General features: G+C 49.2%; 6 protein-coding genes across 6 annotated transcripts; 4 read left to right on the plus strand and 2 right to left on the minus strand.

Annotated features, from left to right (window-relative positions):
• Window positions 1-381: 381 nt before the first annotated feature.
• J7337_000744 (uncharacterized protein) lies at window positions 382-1,707 on the plus strand (the record flags this gene model as incomplete). Its single annotated transcript, XM_044818492.1, has 1 exon — window positions 382-1,707. The coding sequence occupies one exon, from the start codon at window positions 382-384 to the stop codon at window positions 1,705-1,707; it is 1,326 nt and encodes a 441-aa protein (XP_044686194.1).
• Window positions 1,708-4,368: 2,661 nt separating this feature from the next.
• J7337_000745 (uncharacterized protein) lies at window positions 4,369-6,627 on the plus strand (the record flags this gene model as incomplete). Its single annotated transcript, XM_044818493.1, has 2 exons — window positions 4,369-4,555; window positions 4,667-6,627. 2 exons carry the CDS (start codon window positions 4,369-4,371, stop codon window positions 6,625-6,627), a joined length of 2,148 nt encoding a protein of 715 aa, XP_044686195.1.
• Window positions 6,628-7,028: 401 nt separating this feature from the next.
• J7337_000746 (uncharacterized protein) lies at window positions 7,029-9,448 on the minus strand (the record flags this gene model as incomplete). Its single annotated transcript, XM_044818494.1, has 2 exons — window positions 7,029-8,021; window positions 8,072-9,448. 2 exons carry the CDS (start codon window positions 9,446-9,448, stop codon window positions 7,029-7,031), a joined length of 2,370 nt encoding a protein of 789 aa, XP_044686196.1.
• A 2,681-nt stretch (window positions 9,449-12,129) lies between these two features.
• On the minus strand, window positions 12,130-13,955 carry J7337_000747 (uncharacterized protein; the record flags this gene model as incomplete). The annotated part of the gene is made up of 4 exons (XM_044818495.1): window positions 12,130-12,888; window positions 12,937-13,086; window positions 13,136-13,786; window positions 13,896-13,955. 4 exons carry the CDS (start codon window positions 13,953-13,955, stop codon window positions 12,130-12,132), a joined length of 1,620 nt encoding a protein of 539 aa, XP_044686197.1.
• A 1,891-nt stretch (window positions 13,956-15,846) lies between these two features.
• J7337_000748 (uncharacterized protein) lies at window positions 15,847-17,599 on the plus strand (the record flags this gene model as incomplete). Its single annotated transcript, XM_044818496.1, has 2 exons — window positions 15,847-17,095; window positions 17,145-17,599. 2 exons carry the CDS (start codon window positions 15,847-15,849, stop codon window positions 17,597-17,599), a joined length of 1,704 nt encoding a protein of 567 aa, XP_044686198.1.
• A 934-nt stretch (window positions 17,600-18,533) lies between these two features.
• J7337_000749 (uncharacterized protein) lies at window positions 18,534-19,372 on the plus strand (the record flags this gene model as incomplete). The annotated part of the gene is made up of 2 exons (XM_044818497.1): window positions 18,534-18,699; window positions 18,843-19,372. The coding sequence occupies 2 exons, from the start codon at window positions 18,534-18,536 to the stop codon at window positions 19,370-19,372; spliced, it is 696 nt and encodes a 231-aa protein (XP_044686199.1).
• Window positions 19,373-19,759: the final 387 nt, after the last annotated feature.

Below are 19,759 nucleotides of genomic sequence, written 5' to 3' on the forward strand. Positions count from 1 at the left end.
CCGCGCTTCTCTTCCTTCTAGGTACATATGCCCTCTGGCTTCGGCCCTCGGAGGGCGCTCCGGGGACTGCGGGGTCCGGGGTCGGTTTTCGGAGGCAGAGACCGTGGAGAAGCGAATTAGAAACGACGCTTTTTGATTGTGACTCGGTGAAGTTCAGACTCAGTGACTTCAGACTCGGTGACAACCCCACCAGCGCCAATTGTCAAATTGGGTGACTTGTGACTTGCATGATATGTACTGTGCATGCCATGTACCAGTCTTAAGCGCCCCCTCGGCTTCTTATCTTCTTGTACAAACTCTTTTCCTCTTTATTAATCTTGTTTGTTTCTGGTCAATTGGATCTCTTCACTTGCTCCTAAATATTGACAATTGATTTCCATCATGAAGCAGAGCCTCAGCTTGGCCGCGAGGGCTGGTCCCCGAATCTTATCATCGGCCGCCGTGACACGGCCCACATCATTCGGCGCTCTCAGACTCTCTCAACAAAGCGTACGATGCGCTTCAGGGAGTTCCTCTGATCTGAAGAAGACTCCTCTCTATGATTTCCATGTTGCCAATGGAGGAAAGCTGGTGCCATTTGCAGGCTACTCGCTCCCTGTTCAATACTCAAACCTCTCACTTGCTCAGTCACATCACTTTACTCGTGAGCATGCTTCACTTTTTGATGTGAGCCACATGGTGCAGCACATTTTCAAGGGCAAGGATGCTGCCGCTTTCTTGGAGAAACTCACTCCCTCAGACTGGACAAATCAGGGTGTCATGCAGAGCAAGTTGACAACGTTCTTGTGGCCTGGTACTGGAGGTATCGTCGATGATTCGGTTGTCACCAGACTTGGCGAGGATACCTACTACGTTGTCACCAACGGTGCCTGTCTTGACAAGGACACCAAGTATCTTGATGAGGAGCTTGGCAAGTTCGGCGGGGATGTTCAGTGGTCACGTCTCGACAACTCTGGTCTCGTTGCCCTCCAGGGCCCTCAGAGTGCCGAGGTTCTCAACGAGGTCCTCGCCAGCGACGTTGATCTCTCAAAGCTCTACTTTGGCAACGCTGTCTGGGCTGAGCTCAAGCTCGCTGATGGCAGCAAGACTCACCCTGTCCTCATCAGCCGAGGTGGCTACACTGGAGAGGACGGCTTTGAGATTTCATTCAACGGAAAGGAATATCCTGCTTTTGAGACAACAGCCCCTGCTATCCAGGCCCTTCTTAGCAAGGCCGGTCCTGAACGCCTTCAGCTCGCTGGTCTGGGTGCTCGTGACTCTCTCCGTCTCGAGGCCGGCATGTGTCTGTACGGCCATGATCTCGATGATACCACAACACCCGTCGAGGCTGGTCTTAGCTGGATCATCCCTCCTGCCCGTCGCGAGACTGGAGGCTTCCACGGTGCCGAAACCATCATCCCTCAACTCACACCCAAGACCAAGGGCGGTTCAGGCGTCACCCGCCGCCGTATCGGTCTCTTCGTCGATGGAGCTCCCGCTCGTGAGGGTGCCGAGATTCACAAGGATGGTGAGAAGATCGGTGTCATCACAAGCGGTGTTCCCAGCCCTACACTTGGCAGAAATATCGCCATGGGCTACATCAAGAGTGGCAATCAGAAGGCCGGCACCGAGGTGGACGTTGTGGTACGAGGAAAGGCCCGTAAGGGTACAGTCACCAAGATGCCTTTTATACAGACAAAGTACTGGAAGGGCACTGCGCCTGCTTAGAAAGATTACGGTGGGATTGAGTAATGTATTAAGCGAGCCAAAGTATTAAGCATGTGGTATATGGGGACAATTCAACATGGGGGAGATTTTTGGAGTCTATGATTGTTATGGCCACGACTAAGTTAGAGCCAACGGAAAATAAATGTTCTTAAAATATCATTTGCATTGCTACCAGTTATCTCTTGCCCCTTACATCCATGTCATCGACTCGATCCTGATGTCTTTCGAGTTTGTCACAAGCAACCCTCTTCTCTTTGGCCAGGGTCTTCCTAAGTAGTCAGCCCAGTCCTGATACCGACACCGTTGCCAAAACTCCTTCAAGTGCCTTGGTGGGCATGGTAATTGTGGCTACCGGGAGGTCGATAAGAAACATGCCATACGCTGGGAATTGCTATCAAAGTCTATTATGAGGTACACCATACCTGGGCCGTGGCCATGCGATCCCTTTTATTCTAATGCAACCATGTCATGAACCTCCCTGGGTGAGTAGATCTTGCAGCTTTGCATACGTAACTATAGCTCAGTCCCCTCACAGACTAAGAATCGCATTCTGATATCTCATGACGAGGCAATTAGAGTTACTACCTTCTCTGCCTCGAAGTAGCAAATCAACATGGGTAACGCTAGGAATTTCCAAGAGAAAGGTGGACTCAATCATATCCTGATTGTGATTTTGGAACTGGATACTCCCATGTCTTGTGTATGGAAGATATAACACCGCGAGCCAGGACTCGGCGTCCAGCGCTTCGCTTGGAGGCGTGATTATCAGAGAGGCACTTTAAAAGACTTGGGGCTATGTTTTCAGAGCTTGGCATCATCGAGCTTCAGGGATCACAATAATGAACTATCTTGATGCTTGTGGTTCACAGTTAAGCATCAAGGAAAACATCACGGAAATTGGGACACGGAGATATGTAGCCACAAAAAAACCATAGGAAACCACCACACAAAAGCGTATGGCCTCCCTCAAACGAGCGGCGATATTGTCTAGCAACGGCCTCCCCTTCAAGTAGTGATCAACTGTGGGAAGGCTGAGATGATCGTGGCGCCAGTTTTGGATGTTACCGGCACCGTCGAGGAGACGATGTTGCGTGGTGAAGAAGAGAGAAAGCAAAAGAGCCAGAACTTTTGCATATGAATGAACACACATGAGGACTAGCGGCAGATGCTACCTAAGCGAGATCCGCGTTGGTGGGGCATCACCCTACCCTGGACCTGGAGTTGGGTGACGAAGTTTGTGTATTTCGACAGATATCGACTGTGTCCAACACCAACCCGAGCAGTAGTTGTGGGACTTTGTTCGAATATGCTCACGCGAGAGAGTTATTCTTCTGTGTCGAGTTCACCTATTGTGTTGAACAAAATAAGCAAGTTTCGGGCACAGGATAGTCAGTCTTGTGCGGATAACCAGTAAGCCAATAGACCCATCATCACGAGGATTATGATCGAAGGACGCCAGAAGCAAGCCGATACTAAATGAAGCATAGATGGTCAATAAGTGTAACAAATCACAACAAACACTTGATAAACTCTGTGTATGCATCTCTGTGAAAACGAATGTGATAGAATGTTCACGAGGGCGTTCATGGGGGTTCCACATATGAGGCTCGACGGACCAGTCAATGCAGGTATCCACTGTTAGGAGGAAGGCTTTACAGAAGGGGGGGGGGGGGGGGGGGCCCTGATGGCATATGCCATAGACCATTACGTACCTTATTAGGTACCTATGTGCCTGAATCAAGTCTTCAGCGGGCTGTTTTTTGTGACTGTTGGACCCTGAATATGAGAGCAGATGGGTTTGATTGAGGTGAAGAATATGTGAAGAGCTATAGAGGACAAGCGACGTCTAAATATACAAAGACACAATATTGGATAGCAATTAAGCAGGCATAACTGATTGAATTCAAGTATCGCGTGTCAGTCAGTGTCTTAATTGTGTCTCGTTGATGCCCGTTCTCCTCGTCCATTTGCACCATTTGCTCTAGTACACGTGTAGCCCGCGCCGCTCAAGATTGGCCGATTTTACCGTCTTCCTCAACTTCAACAATGGATCACCAGGCGCCTCAGCGTGAGCACACGACAACGTGGGGGAGGGGGCATCCACTGAAGATACCGGGAACAGGTACTGTTCGTTAATTTTGTCACTATTTCGACTCCTGGAATTCGAGTATTTTAAACTCAATGCTTCCCCTTTCCACTGTCGCTGTGATATTCTATGTCATCAGCCAGGGCAGTCTTGGCACTCTACCTAAGGTACCTTACACCGAGCAGTGGATCCTCATCGACGTATTGATTGATCATAGCTCAGGTAGGCTGGTTCTGTGGAAATTAGTCTATTAACGCCCTTTTCTTCTCCATCATCGTCCTTTTCTTTGTATCAAGTATTTTATAAAGATATTATCTTCAGTCATACGCCCATCACTAACGCGTCAGCCAGAATCAGAGCGTGTCTTTGTGGCTTGGACAGGATCTTACCCCTTGAAAGCTGCTACCTTGCAAGATTGACTCTGGAATGACCTCACACCTTCAATAATTTCATACCTGGACCTGGTATCTTACTTCAGCATCACTTCTTCACCTGGCCATCACCGAAATTCGACTGCTACACCGAACATAAACAGAATACATATCAAATAGAGAGTACAATCTAAAACGGATAAAATGGCACTCTCAGGCGCCCGACTGCTCGTGGCAGCCGCCCTACTACTCCCTAGCGTCTCTTCTTCACCAATTTTCGAGGCTGGCCAAAAAGTTCTCGATTCAATTACATGGACACGCGATTCTACAGAGACACCGCATATCCGACAATCGGGTCGCAAACTGAATGGAAAATTCCTGCATATAACAGGTACGTATTATCACATGTGAAACCGGTCCCATGTTCCTGCATCTACATCGGATGAAAATATGATAAATCAGCGTTGCATCCAAAGCAGCCCACTAACAACCACAACTCCAGATTTTCACCCTGACGAATTCTACAAAGCACATTCATCAACAGCCCAGGGCGTCGCATGCCACCGCGGCAAGGGCCCTGCAGGTCTGTATGGCGCCGAAACTACCGACTGCGACTCTCCCGTGGACCTCGTCGACGCGACGTTGGAATGGGTACGGAAGAATGTCAAGGATGATATCGACTTTGTTGTATGGACCGGTGACACCGCGCGCCACGATAGCGACGAGAAGCTACCACGAAGCTCGAGCCATGTTTTGGATATGAACCGGAAGGTCGCCAGAAAGATGGTCAAGACATTTTCTGATGACGGAGCCCTTACCGTCCCTATTATCCCAACTTTTGGCAACAACGATTTTCTGCCGCACAACATTTTCTATCCCGGGCCAAACAAGTGGCTGCAGGCCTATAGCAGTATATGGCATCGCTTCATCCCCGAGGAACAGCGACACTCCTTCGGATTTGGTGGATGGTTCGAGGTTGAGGTAATCCCCAATCAACTGTCCGTCATCAGCCTCAACACCATGTACTTCTTTGATCGAAATGCTGGCGTTGACGGATGCGCAATTCCGTCGGAGCCTGGTTTCAAGCATATGGAGTGGTTGAGTGTTCAACTTCAGCGGTTACGCGAGCGTGGAATGAAGGCTATCCTGATCGGCCATGTTCCTCCCGCCCGGACAGAGAACAAGCAGAATTGGGACGAAACTTGCTGGCAAAAATACACTCTCTGGCTGAAGCAGTTCCGCGATGTTGTTACTGGCTCCCTTTACGGCCATATGAACATTGACCACTTCCTGTTCCAGGACACCAAAGACATTGACCTGAGCCTTTATGACAAAGCAGGGACTACCCGAGAACCCACGGATGACGACTTTTCCGTCGAATCAAAGAGCGACTACTTAATAGATCTCAGAAAGTCCTGGTCTAACTTGCCAGGCTCAGCTGCAAAGGCACTAGAAGAAGATCCAGATCTAGACGCCGAGGATGAACTTGAGACGCAAGACGAAGATGCCGACGAGTTGAGGAATAGAAAGAAGAACAAGAAGGGAAAGAAGGGTAAAAAGAAGAAGAAGGGCCACGGCAAGATCGGAGGCAAATACGGAGAACGATATCAGGTATCTCTTGTTAGCCCCAGCGTCGTCCCCAATTACTTCCCGACTATTCGCATAATCGAGTACAATATCACCGGCCTGGAGGATGCGCCAGTCTGGACAGACTCATTCGACATCAACTCAAAAGTTGCCGAAGAGCTTCCCGACTTTTCCGAGGATGAGGAAGCCCACCAGGAACTCAAGAGAGACCTTGAAGCTGAGCGAAGGAAGAAGGGCAGAAAAGGCAAGAAGGGGAGGAAGGGGAGGAAGGGAAGAAAGGGCAAGAAGAAGCCCAAGAACCCTGAACTCGTGATCCCACCAGCTCCCCCAAAGGGATCACCTCCCGGCCCCGCATACGCTCGCCAGACATTCACCTTCATGGGATACACACAATACTTTGCCAACCTCACCTATATCAACAATGATCTTACCGACTTGTCTGAGACAAGCAAGTGGCGTGACGGCGATTTCAGTGATGAAGTACCCAACCACGATAAGCCACAGCCCAAGAAGTTCAGATATGAGGTTGAATACAGCACTTTTACCGACAAGATCTTCAAGCTGCCCGACTTGACAGTTCGAAGCTACCTCAGGCTAGCGGCTAGAATCGCTAAGAGGAAGACGAAGAAGGGCAAGGGCAAGGCAGCTAAAGAGTACAATGAGGATTTCGAAGACGAGCCAGACTCAGATTCAGACAACGACACTGAACTTCCAGAACCTGAAGAGGGTGACTCTGGTATCGACTTCAGCGCTACTAGGGGCAAGAAAGGGAAGAACAAGAGAAGGAAGACCAACAAGGTTTGGAAGCATTTCCTCCAAGAAGCATTCGTCAACACTATACCCGAGAAGCAACTCAAGAAGTGGTCACGGAGATGATCCGAGATATGTAGTACAGGATAGCGACTGACTTGAAAACTTTATGATTGGCATTTTAGCGATGAGACGGATGGAATAGGCATATATGGCGTTAATGGCGCATAGAGAGCATAATTGTTAGAATAACTAAAGGTACAAGATCCTATGACTACACTGTCGTTTTCTCACAACATTTTGATTCAAAAATCATTCACATTTCTTGCCCAAAGGCTCCCTTTGCCGGGGACATTAAGAAACATGGGGTATCAGCGAATGCATCTGTGCCGATACAAGGCCACCAGTTATTCATACATTTCGTTTATCGTAACCAACCAGTCCAACTCATCTCACCTCTCAAAAGGGAACCATTAAATACCATCCGTTCCTTTACCCAACAACGCCTCTCTTCGTACACGCGCGGTTTACTCTGCATTGTTAACAACCCGCAACGCCCGGCGAGGACCCATGACGACGCTGAAGAAACTCGGTTCCTGGCCTTCGAGTAGCCCTTCAGTCGAGCCTCCGCTATGACTCGTTCCAGGTCTTGTGTCCTCACTGCGCTTAGCACCTCCAGACCCGCTGCTGGACCCGAGAGCGCCTGGTGTGGTATCATCTTCATCCTCAGGGCTCCATTTGGGCTCTGTGGTATATCCCTGATCGCGGCTAGGGCCGACCCAGCCAAAGAGGCTGCGCTGGGAGATAGCACGCTTGGGGCGGGTAGTACCAGCAGCAGCAAGGGCTGAAGGGTTGAGGAGAGAGTGGGACGCAACAGAGTAGCGGTTTGATACTGCGAGGTGCTGTCTGTAGGCGTTGACTTGCCGGCGATAGAGCCAGGCACAGAAGCCAAGATAACAGGCAAGGGCTCCAAAGATACCAGCGATTACGCCTGCAGCTACGAGACCACCGTTAACTCCATCATGGTCTTCTTCTCTATCCGGAGAAGCGGTTGCAGTACCAGTCTGGCCGACCCGTACTGTCGCTGTCGGCCCGGAGGTAACTGTGAAAACCGGGGGCTTGCCCGTTAAGAACGGGCCACCGGTAGCCGGCCCCACAGCGGGGGTGGTGACGGTAGCGCTGCCGTCCTTGTCCCCACCCACGACCTTGCGCACGGCGTCCGGAACCTCGTATCCATGGGACCCAGCGAGAACGAAGTTATCGGGATGATGGTCCGAATCGTGATTGCCAGCCTTGAATTGGTCCTTCCACTTGAGTGAGGTTGCATCGAATACGTACATGCCCGGATCACATCCGATGTCCTCACCTACTCCACCAACAACCACCATTTGACCATCATACATGGCGCATGAATGGCCAGCTCGGGCAGCGGGTCTGTTGTCGTCGTTTTGGTCGACTTTGATCCATGTGAAAGAGGGAATGGTCAGGATGTACATGTCATCGTACTGCGTTTGGTTTCCCTGAGGCCATATTAGTATTTGGGTATGTCTTATACCTTGTCACAACTTACAAAAGGAAGATTTTGTCCACCAAACATGTAAATCTGGAAACTTGACGCATCCGGCGCGCTGGCGATGACGGCACAAGGATTAACACGAACGCTGGGTGTATCCCCGGACGTTTCTTGATGGAACCATTCGGAATTGGCAATGTCGTATACGTTCAATGTGCCGAGATCCTCAGTAAACGTTTCGTTGGTACCGCCAGCAAGGCCGATAAGAACACCTTGCTCGCCCCAGCCTGGCACAAACACCAAGACACCATCTGCCCTCTCAGTGAAGTTACCGGTCTGAATGCCCGCTTTTGTGATGTTGCGATAGGCCCCGCTTTCACCTGCGCCTGTGCCATCAGAGAGGCTATCGACACCGGTGTTAACATAGCCTGGATGTGTGAATTCAAGAAGACTCTTGAGATATACACGATCAACACTGCGCGACCAGCCTGGGGTGGTGGCCCAGTCAAGATGGCCGCCAAAGTACCAGCTTAGGCCGAGCTCAGGCACAGACAGGCCTGCTCCCTCAGCAGCACGGTGAACTGGTCGATTTCCTGGCTCTGATTCATTGCCGACAGAGGTTTTTGGGTTCTTAAATTCGGTCCATTCTTCATCCTTGATGGAATAACGCCAAACAGACTCGGGCTCGGGATCAACATAGGGTGTATCGGAGAATTGGCCGCCATAAAGATACAGATTATTGTAATCATGCCACAAATAACCCATAGAGACCTCGGGAGGACCGTCCGGTTTCTCGAGACCTTTGAGAGCGGGCGAGCCTATATCCCAGTCCTTAGTGAGGTCCAGAGTTAGGAAATTGTTGTTCCATGTGTTTTCGACTTGGTCGGCTTTTGATCTTGAGCGACCGCCATATAAGTAAAGTGTTCCGTTCAACTGGGCGGCTTGCAGACCCCATCGCGTGCAAACCTTGGTAGGGCTGATCTCTCGCTTCTGAATAACACCAGCACTGGCGCCATTGATATCTGAAAATGAATGGCCATTTCGCCAACTGAACGCCGGAAGTATAATGGCAATGAGGAGCGCTAACATAGTGAAGCGCTGCAGGCCCGAGACGCCTGGGGACACACCCGAAGTGCTCTTGATTCTGGGTCGGCCTTTGGGGTTTGATAATATGGTGTACCAAGTCTTCGGTGACGAAAGTGATAACTGCCGAGGGCGTTGAGGGTCGTCGTTATTCTGACTGTGGTCGTCGTCTTGCTTAAGTTGTCGTTGGATATCAGAGCTATCACTCAAGTGTTTGTCGTTATCATGGGCGCCAAGTTGCTCGCCTGACAACAGTGAAGGTGCTGATGCAGAGGCGGGATAATCCAAATCGTGTTCTAGACCAACTTCTTTAAAGACGGATCGTCTGCCTTTTTTAATAGCGCCCCCCATTTTGAATGGTGGTGTTACAAAAGTCTGAGCCTCACGCAGGCGATCCGAGGTGCGTTGGGAGTTAAAACGAGGCCGGACTGGAGCCAGAAATCCCGAATGGGACGGGGGAGGGGATTTAACCATTGACATCGTGACCATGTGCTCGCTTCCCTGCTTGCTCATACGGATTGGAGGATGGATGGCTTGTGGCGATAACTGGTAACCAAGGGAATTGGGCGTCTCTGGGTGGCTCGGATCGGCGAGTACTATGATGTAGCCACCTTAAAGCGATACCACTCTGTAGGGATCATGTCCTGCAAGCGAGTTCTGATATGATAGAAGATGAGAGAAAGGCCTTCAATGGCAAAATATACAATTGATCGAAGGAAAAGGGTCCTGAGATGTTGAAAGAAAGGGAATGACAGCAGGAGACCCACAGAGGTCGCAAGTGGGAGCCGGAGTGGTCTTTTGAGAGATTCAGAAGCTCTAATTAACTGATACAACAACGATCGACGCCTCGAGCTGAGGAATAACAAGCTTGGGCTCTCCACTCGGCCCCTTGGGGACCAGATGAAGGCCGTTGTGTAAATCATGTCGATTATTGATTAACAGAACAAGAGAAAGCCCAGACAGCGGAGCACCCCGTTGTTTCTCAGGCCCTGGCCCACTACATCATCGATTTTCCCGATAATTTAGTCTGGATTTGGTTTCGATAGGCATTGAGATACCTAGGCGTGGGCAAGACGAAACACAGCCTGTAGCGGGTGCAATGGGCGCGTGAATATGAGGACGGAGATGGTACAGCTAACTCGGAGCTTGGGGATAATACTGTAGCGATTAGCCAAGGACCAACATTTGCTGTAAATTGTACGGAGTGCCTAGGCACTAGACAGGCTGACAGGTCAATTGAGAGTATAGAAGCACGCCTCGAACATGAGCGTCACCCCATCCTCATCTTAGCATATCCAACCGGATATAGCGAATGCAAGGCCAGCAAGGGAAACGCCTCCGCCATCAGCGAGACGAGCCAAGCAAAAAGCAGGAGTGAGCATTTACACACCAACATTGCAATTGCAAGCCTGCAAGCGCACAAGCTTATCGGCACACGAGCCACAAACATGGTGAGTAAACGGGCCTTTCATTTCTTGTTGGTATTATTGCTCTCCGGAAACTTGCGAGCTGGCATTTCGCGTTCGGTTGCAGTGTCGTTCATTACCAGATTCATCACAGGTCTTGGCATCGACGGTGTGATGATTGGGCCACAGAGACGTGGCGATGACTTCACATGCTCCCGGGGGTGTGTCCTTGATTTGGGTTTTTTTTTTTGGTGTTCAGCGTTCAGTTTCGGATTATGTGATCCACGGACCCGACCGTGTGTTGATGTTTGAACTAGACGATACGATTCACTGATACTGTCATGCAATGCAGAAGCATTGCCTGCTTGTTCATCCCGAGACTTGCGAGGGCTTCTTTCTCGTGTATCCGTACATAGTAACGCAACGCAACGGTCGTGGAATCCGGGGTAAGACTCGGTAAGAGGAGGAGAAAGATGCAAATAGCAACCCAAAACAAACTAATGCAAAGGATGCAGGGATTGCAGAATGTTGGTTGCGCTGTTTTGTGTTCGATCACGATCTGGATCATGATATGAAAGATGGTGGTTGGCTCGGATGTCAATCCATCCGCTTTCAGTCGCACTGTATACATAGGTGATCACCCCTTTGTATGCACAGTGTGCTACACTCAAAAACAAGATACGTTTATCACTATAATTATAGCACGTCGCGTCTGTACCAACACCCACGCAGAAAGGTTCCTCGGAAAGCATAAACCTCAAGCATCAACTTAAAATCTGCAGTGTTTCCAATTCGAGAATTAGCTGCTTTAACACGAGCCGCATCAAAAATGAAACAGCGCTGTACTCCGTAACTGGATCACCGACCTAGACACTGCCGCCACCCGCCGGACTCGTGCTGTCCTTGCTGATCATGCTTTCTTCTCGTACAACGTTATCTTTAGACCAAAAAACAAGCTGGCCAAGTCGCATGTTCTTGAGCACGGTCTTTTGGAAACTTCCGTCCCTCCCTTTTCGGTTCTACGCTTCCAAAACAGACTCCCGTCCTCTTCGTCTTGCTGCAGTGACATACCGCACCGCCACACCTCGCTTAACCGGGATTAACAGCTCCTGCCACAAAGACGCCACAATTGTGACTAGAGAATCGCATTCGCGAAGATGGTATTGGATATCACTGAGATCCATGAAGGGTCGCGTAATTTGCATTGCATGCTGACATGCAGTACTGAAAGCTAAGCGAGCTCTCACTCTTGCCACAGTTTTATCTATCGCATCTCGTACCGCCGCCTGAGAGGTTGGACCTCCAGCCGAGGCATCTCAGCAAGGTCAGAATCTTACACCGAACTTTTGGGTGCCACGGAGCGGGCCTCGGAGTCCTGAGCAGGTCTACTGACCCGGAGCGGATCTGAGATTTGAAGCCGTCTCTGTTCTTGTGGGACTTTCTAGGTGGGACACCGGAGTTGCTCCGGGCAAGAGGCCCCTGAGATCGGTGATCAATGTGAGGCTTTGGAAGGGGACTCAAAGATAGATCTCGCAAGAGATACATTCTTCTCATGTTGAAAGAACATCCAAGAACATGATCAGCGTTCACCAGTTGGAACAGCTCGTCGAAATAGGGCTCTGTTCATTACATTAATCCTCTACTAGTTGGGAGTGGGTCAAAGGCCGCATCCTCAGCCAGCTGTGAAGGTGCCTCTGCTTCCGGCGGCAGCGTAGACTCCCCTTTGTTGACCTTTAGACCCTGCCTCACTCCAAGCTCGCGGCCGATGAACTGTAACGATTCACCTGCGGCTTCGCTCTGCTCGTTTAGCGTTGACGGTACGAGATAGACCGCCGTCAGAGGCCATATCAATTTCAACGCGTCAAACACTGTCCTTGGTGATGGGTTGTTGCGGAAAGATGCCAGGTCGAGATGCCGATTTACCGCCTCCATGACGAGTTTTGCGCTGTCTCGAACCCGGTATACGCAATGGGAGCGTAGCACCTTGAGCTCTTGCAAGGGAATAGGGGCACCCGGATGGTGAGTTAGAAAGTTTGCGTAGGTCAAAATGACATGATATCCTTTTACTCGCGCCGAGTTGAGCATGTTTCGTAGATAAGGGTTGAAAACTTCGTCGATGTAATGGTAGTCTGCATCAAAAGTCGTGAAATGATCTTCGGCTTTGAAAACAATACCAATCAAGTCGTAGTACTGGAGAGCAGCGGTGTCAAAGTCTCGAGCTCGAATGATATCGAGCATACGCTTTTGAACATGTGCCATCTTGCAGATATAATCGCCGACTTCAACAGCCAAACCTTCTCCGGGATGAAGGGTTTGTCTGATGGCGGTAAACCATTCCTGGGATTCAGGAGGGCACTCAAGACTTGTCAAGAGACACCGCACTTGCTAACAGTTTGTTAGTTGGGAGTGAGAATTCAGATCAAGGTGACATACCACCATGTTGTAAGCAGGCCAGAAACCCATTCTCGATCCCGGTCTTCGCAAAGAAGCCGTTCCTCTTTGCTGAAGAATACTGTATAGCCCATTGGTATGGAGATGCCATGGGTTCAGGGGTGATATGCGGTCGATAGAGCCCATAAGAAGCTATTAAAACATGAGTATGGGGACGGTGGGAAGAAACTATGTTACTCACTTCATAGTTCGTCAGAATCCATACTGTCGCGAGAACATCGTCTCTCATTGCGCCTTCTGGTGTTTTGAGTGCTTGGCCAACAGAGCTCAAGGTTTTACCAAGGTAAGTACCAAGTTCCTTGTCAGTCTGCTCGACAGATCCGTTGTCGATGGCGGTGGGATATCGCAGGTTGGTGATGTACGTGCGGGCAAAGAGATGAGTGGCCCAAAGAAGAGGCCCTTGAGGACCGCTCTTTTTGTATGTGTCATGGAGGAAATCCAAAGTATAGTAGACATTGAGAAGGATCGGGATGGAATGAGCGGTCCAATGTTCATTAAGGGATTGCGGCAGGATGAGAGCCCTCCCAGTTCTGGTGAATTCGACAAGGTCGACTATTGTAGGTGAGACGGGGCTGAATTCACGATCAACTTCTTCAGTGACTGATGGCGTGGTAGCATCTCCATTTGACGAAGAGGAGGAGGAAGATGAGCCAAAAGACATGACAGACTCCCCACGAGTCTGAGCCGTGGCATTTTGCTGAGTCCTCTTCTTCCTCTTCTTGATGGTGGTTGGGTTAGCATTGCGAAAGACAAGCTCCTGTTCGTCCCGATATCCCGGGCATTCAGTCCCATATTTGATGCATCTTTGACAGGATGGTCTGCCAAGATCACACTGTTGATGTCGTTAGCAATTGGATACGTGATGGGTTGATATGCTCGAGCGTCTCTCTTATGACATAACCGCGTAAGCACAGGATAAGTGGCTCAGGGGTCGAACGGACCTTGACACGTCGTGATCGACAAAGATGGCAATCTTTGCTTGGCTTTCCCGTGTTGGGCATTATTCAAGAAGCGACAGGACGCACGGATATCGCTATGGGTGTAACTAGGTATGGCCAGAGAGTCACAAGCCCCGTTATCGTTGATGGATAATCAGAGTTGAAACGGGTAATCCTTTCGAAGTTGTCGTCGTCGGAAAGGGATTAGCGGGCCATACAGGGCTGAAGGGTGGATACACAGCAGGGAATACGAGCATCACGTGCGGGGAAGCTACCAAGTACAGCATTGTCTTTTTCACTGTTGAAGCTATCACCACCTTTGGTCCAGAGATAATCTCACTTGAGACAACCTGGATTACTCAAACGTGGTCACTCTCTTGAAATTTGATGACGTTTCAAGCTTGAAACTGACGTCCTACAACTAAAAGTAAAGAGGCGCAGATGCAGATATATTCCATGATCATGACCCCAGCGAAACTTCACCTCTGGGACGCAACTGACTACTAGAAGCATAATGCCGAGTGTATCAAGCTCACGAAGGTATATTTCTTGGTCCCGGTCATATAACTTGCACACAATATCATATTGTCCGCAAGATGTTAAGGACTCAGTTCGTAACTGCAAGCCCTAGAAGGGACATATTGGACAGCTTCAGGACTTGAAGATGAAAACGAATTATTTTGCCCTGCTCACGGAGAATAACTCTTGGACTTTATATCCAATTAAATAATTAAAGACATGCGGTAATTGCACCAACTCTACCTCCTGACCAATAGATCAGGAAGACTGGCAACCTCGCGTCCGATGGCATTGTGATGTTTACATTCCTAGATACAGGTTCCCTAGGGGCATGGAAGCGTCAACTACAGAAAAATGATGCTTGTCGCCTGGGGAAAAGGTGTTCTAGGACGAACTAACCAAGATAAAGGCAGTATTGTCCCAGAGTTAGTTACAATGATGCCAGATTCTTGGTCGACGGGAACGGAGAGGCCCTAGACGGCGTGTGTATTTGTTTCAGAGGCTTGGCGAGAACCATACTCCTCGAATGTTTTTGCCAGCGTTCAAAAGGCTCAATTGCCCAATGCTCCCACCGTCTCATCAAATCCCATAAGTTCCAGTGCCACTAGTTTGCGGGCCCTCCAAGTCGGGCGACAGTCTCTGTTTGCATTTAGGCAGTTTCGAGATATGTCGTCGAGCAGGTAGTGTAAATAAGTTCTAGTGAAATAATTGCTGAAGCGACTTGTGAAGTGTACCTAAGATGTGACAGATCCCTGAGGGTCTTGACTGGCAAACAGCGGGAGCATGTTTATACACAGACTGTTAAAACACATTCGGGGATGTCAAATACCAATAGATATTAAGTCAGATATGTTCATATGTTATCAGACACCCACACATTCCACTGTAAAAGTATATTATAATGTTTGTATATGCATATTGTTGCAAATGTTGAATATAATCACATCTAATTCATAAACACCGATGGTAGGGATGAACTTGAGTTTGCGCGTGATGGAAAGGGCCCTCTCTACCTATCACTCACCAACAACATACAGGCTCAAAACACAAAAGCGCCTGGTGAATGAACATTGATCCCTGGAAGACGCGGTCAATTAATTGTATTTGTTACTGGCACGTATTGTTCGACTGATTGTCACCAATGTCACCGTTACTGTTGCTGTCACTGCCACTGCCACTGCCACTGTCAACCGGCTGCCACTGAAAGCTTCTTGGGCCACTTGACGTGCACAGCAGCCTCGCCTTTAACATTCTCTTCTTCTGCGTTTCTTCTCCTCCCAATTTTCTTTCTCCCACAACCACAATATCCACACACTCCCCATCGCATCTGACCGACTCTTGCTTCTCCCTTATACCTACCTACTCATCACATCTCACACTTCTTTCTCATCTACCTATAGCTTCCAAAGCACAAATCTACTTCCACTCCATCAAGATGAGCGTCGAACTCCAAGCAAAGTTTTGCGGGTCAATCCCAACCCGCAGCTCTTTTATGGATTTCATTAACGGGGGCAAGTCTGTATACAGCACTGTGACCAGCAGTCCGCCGAGAAGCCCAGATACTGGGTCTCAATCCTCTACTCAGCCCATTACACCTAAGGCTGAGACTCCTAAGGATAAGACTGAAGTTCAGGACACTTCGTTCTTTGATATCCAAGCCTCCTCTATCGAGACCAGCATCCAACACGGCACTGAAGAGCCTACTACTCCCGACTATACTTTTGTTCTTGGCACTGAAGATGAGTCTGTCACAGAGCAGTCTCCTAGCGAGCCCCCAACGACCGACAACACTATGGATGACCATGCTACCGACCCCACTTCTCTTCACGATGTCACTATCCCTCAGATCTTTGTTACAGCGCCCACCACTCGTGAGTCTGATTTAGCTGAGGCCGGTGTTGATGATTTCGAGTTTTTCGATAGTGGCGAGGAGTTCGAATTTTGCGATGAACTCGACGACGACGCCACTGGATTCCAAACCCAACATCTCACCCCAGAACCTTATGTCACCAAGGAAATGGCCGCTCTGGCTAGAACCACTGAAAGTGAAAGTGTCGACTTGGAAGTCACTGGCATTGACACTGATCATTCTGTATCCACAGAATCCAGCGAGAGCTTTTCTAATGAGAGCGATAAGCCTTTGATTTGCTTTGACGAGAGCGGGGATCTTTACCTAAAGGTGGGACAGAACCCAGGACGGCTCATGCTCGTCGATTCCCGTGCGCTCAGCCGTGTGTCTCCCCGACTCAAGCAGATCGTTTCCTTCAACCAGAAAGACACCGAAGATGGCGGCAGCCGGACTATCGAGCTACCAGATGACGACCCTGTCCCTTTCACTGTCATTATGAATTTGATTCATACACGCTTCGAGAAGGTGCCCGCCAAGGTATCACTCAAGAAGCTGTACGGTGCTTGCATTCTCACCAGCAAGTATGAGATGACACAGGTCCTACGACCTGTGGCTGAGCGCTGGTTCAAGGCCTTGGGTACCTCCACTGAAGACTATGGGCTCTTTTTTAAGAAGGCATATATTGCATGGGAATTGGGTTTCTCGGAGGAGCTAAGCGAGATGATGGGACACGTCGTGCTCAACTGCTCGTTGGATTGGAACGATCAGCTCGTTATCGGAGTGAACAAGGAGCTACTTTGCGACTTTGAAGGGTTGCAACGAATTCCTATTCTTGGTAAGTACAAACATGTTTCTTTTCTTGAGCCTCGCTAACTCCTTCACAGACTGCATCACAGAACACCGCGAGCTCGCTCTTGAAACTTGCTGGTATAAGAGCCAGAGGCTGGGCGAACAAGTCTTGTTTAGCTCGGTCAAGGGACGTATGTGCGGCGCTTCCCACAGCCGAGAGGAAATGTGTCTGATGCTGGGCAAGATGCTAAGCAAGGCTGGTGAAGAAGGAATACTTGACCTTTTCCATTTTGGGGGCAGCCTCGACGTATTCCGGTCCTCGGACCTAGATCTGAAGACGCTTGAGCACAAGGTTAGTCTCGTGGCCGATCACATCGACCTGTGTGGATGGTGCCCTGCAGTACTCGAGACGGTCGAGGAGGTCAGGCAACAACTTCGAAGGGCAGCCGATCCCCTCTACTTGAGCCATCTTCGGGCTTTACAAATCCAAGCTTCCAAGGCTAGAATGGTTCCTGGGGTCTCGGATGAAGATAATGACGATGAGGAATGAGTTTACGGGCGAACGGCGGTGTTTGATATTTCGATTGGTGATTGGGGAGTCACATTGTGTACGTGTGCGCGTGTGTCTTATTTGACAAGCATCTTCTCCTCATATTGATGTAGGATGAACACAAGGAGAGCTTAGGGACTGCTGGATGTTTATCGTTGTTATTATATCGAAGGGATAATTTCTCCATATTGGCACTAGCAACCAGATCCAGCCAAGTATGAGCTGTAGAATATCATAGGAGGGTGTCTATATGTACCAGAATAAGCCAAAGTCTTTATAAATAACCCACTTGTTCCTATTTCACCTGCATGTATGTGTAAAAACAAGATTAGCAAAACTAAATACTGCCTCTTTGAAAGATACCGCCAGTTTACCAATGCCCAAAGGTGAATGTTAAATCCTTGACACTGCTGCTTACTGCCAGCTGCCGGTTTTTATTACGAGCGTTGCACCGGCGAAACTGAAAGCCTTACATACACTGCTTCTCTTATGTCTGTCTTATTGTGTTTTGCTCTTTTTTTTTCCCTTAACCCCCTCATATTCACTCTCTTCAAGTTTTCTGTTAGCACGCTCTGAATCCGCACGCGAAGCTCGCCATGACATCGCCTGGTGTCTCGTCGCCCGATACCATCGTTTTTGACGACAACAGAGATCTCTGCCTGACTGCCAGCCCCGTTTCATCTTCTAAAATTCTCCACGTTGACTCTAACGCGATCTGCCGGGCCTCCAAGGTCTTCGGCGCCATGCTAAGAGGCCGTTTCAGAGACTCAAAGCCCGCCAACAACCTGCATCATAGGGAAGTGAAGCTTCACAGGATAATCCAGAAGCCTTTGTTGTTCTTATGGACATTGTCGACGCAAACTTCGACCATGCCCCTTTGGTCCTAAAGCCTCAGGAGCTCTACAACATATGCGTCTTGACCAACAAATACAACATGACCAAGACTCTGCGGCCTATGGCGACAGCGTGGTATCAAAGGCTCAAGATCATGTGCCAGCGTAGTAAGAAGATGCAGGCATACAGCAAGAATCTATTCGTGGCTTGGGAGCTCGGATGCCAGGGCGCAGTCGAGGAGATGCTCCAGGATATTACCGAAATATGTCATGTCGGCGAGTTCGGCAGCTTGTTGATCGATATAAATACTCGGCTGATTAACTTGGAACTTTCACACTGGTCCCTTTGATCGGTAAGTTAAGACGACTTTCAATTAGCCACAACTAGATATCTAATCCCGAGCTGTCAGATCCTGTTGCTCAACCCCGTGTCAAGATGCTCCAAGTCTTCAATGCAGAAGGCAAAGAGATAACAATCAAGATTCTCGCCAAACACCCGCTCTGTTGGCATACCGGCCCTTGCTCTGCTGTGAACCTCGCAGATGACATCCCCGAAAAGTTCATCCAAGCGACACAAGACCTTGGGATAGATTCCTTTATACCCTCGTTGAATTCCGACCAGATTGGATACCGAGGCAGCGTGTCAAGATTGAATCGCCTATTTAAAGAAGTCGAAAAGCTTGCATTCGGAGAGCATCACCCTCACTACTGGTGCGCACATTTTCAACGGAGCCCATTCCCAAGTATTCTTTCGGCACGCTATCAACAACTGGGCTTGATATTGTCTAGGCGTCACATGGAAGTGCTTGTGGACCAAACCTGCAAGATTGAGATGACGGTGTTCATTGGCAGTGATGGCAAGGCCATTCTGGAAGACGAAGACAGTGAAGATGATGAGAGCAGTGGTTTTCGGAGTCTCTTGGTTGATGCTCGATACTAATCAACATGTAGGATTGATTCCCTTCGTGGCGAATGGTGCCCATTCCTAGAGATTTGTTCCGAACCTGATCACAGAAGAGAAACTACAGAACCACTGGGGAAATGTCAGTTGAATATCATAGGGGGGCTGGCCATCATGTATCGTTATAGCAGCACTGCCTATGGTCTCTTGGAATGGTATCTTGGATGGATAAATTCCTTGTCATCTCCATTACCTCTATGTACTATTCCTCAGGGGGCACGAAAACATTGAGATATAAGGTATCAAAATAAACTCAGCAAAGAGCACCCTAAGCTTAGGCTAAATTGACCTAATATTTTGATCGCTTAGGGTCAAGGTCCCGAGTTTCTTTCCTCCCCTAGACTATGTCCTATCGCTACCTAATGA

Source organism: Fusarium musae, chromosome 1, assembly GCF_019915245.1.
Source record: "Fusarium musae strain F31 chromosome 1, whole genome shotgun sequence".
Classification (NCBI taxonomy): Eukaryota; Fungi; Ascomycota; class Sordariomycetes; order Hypocreales; family Nectriaceae; genus Fusarium; species Fusarium musae.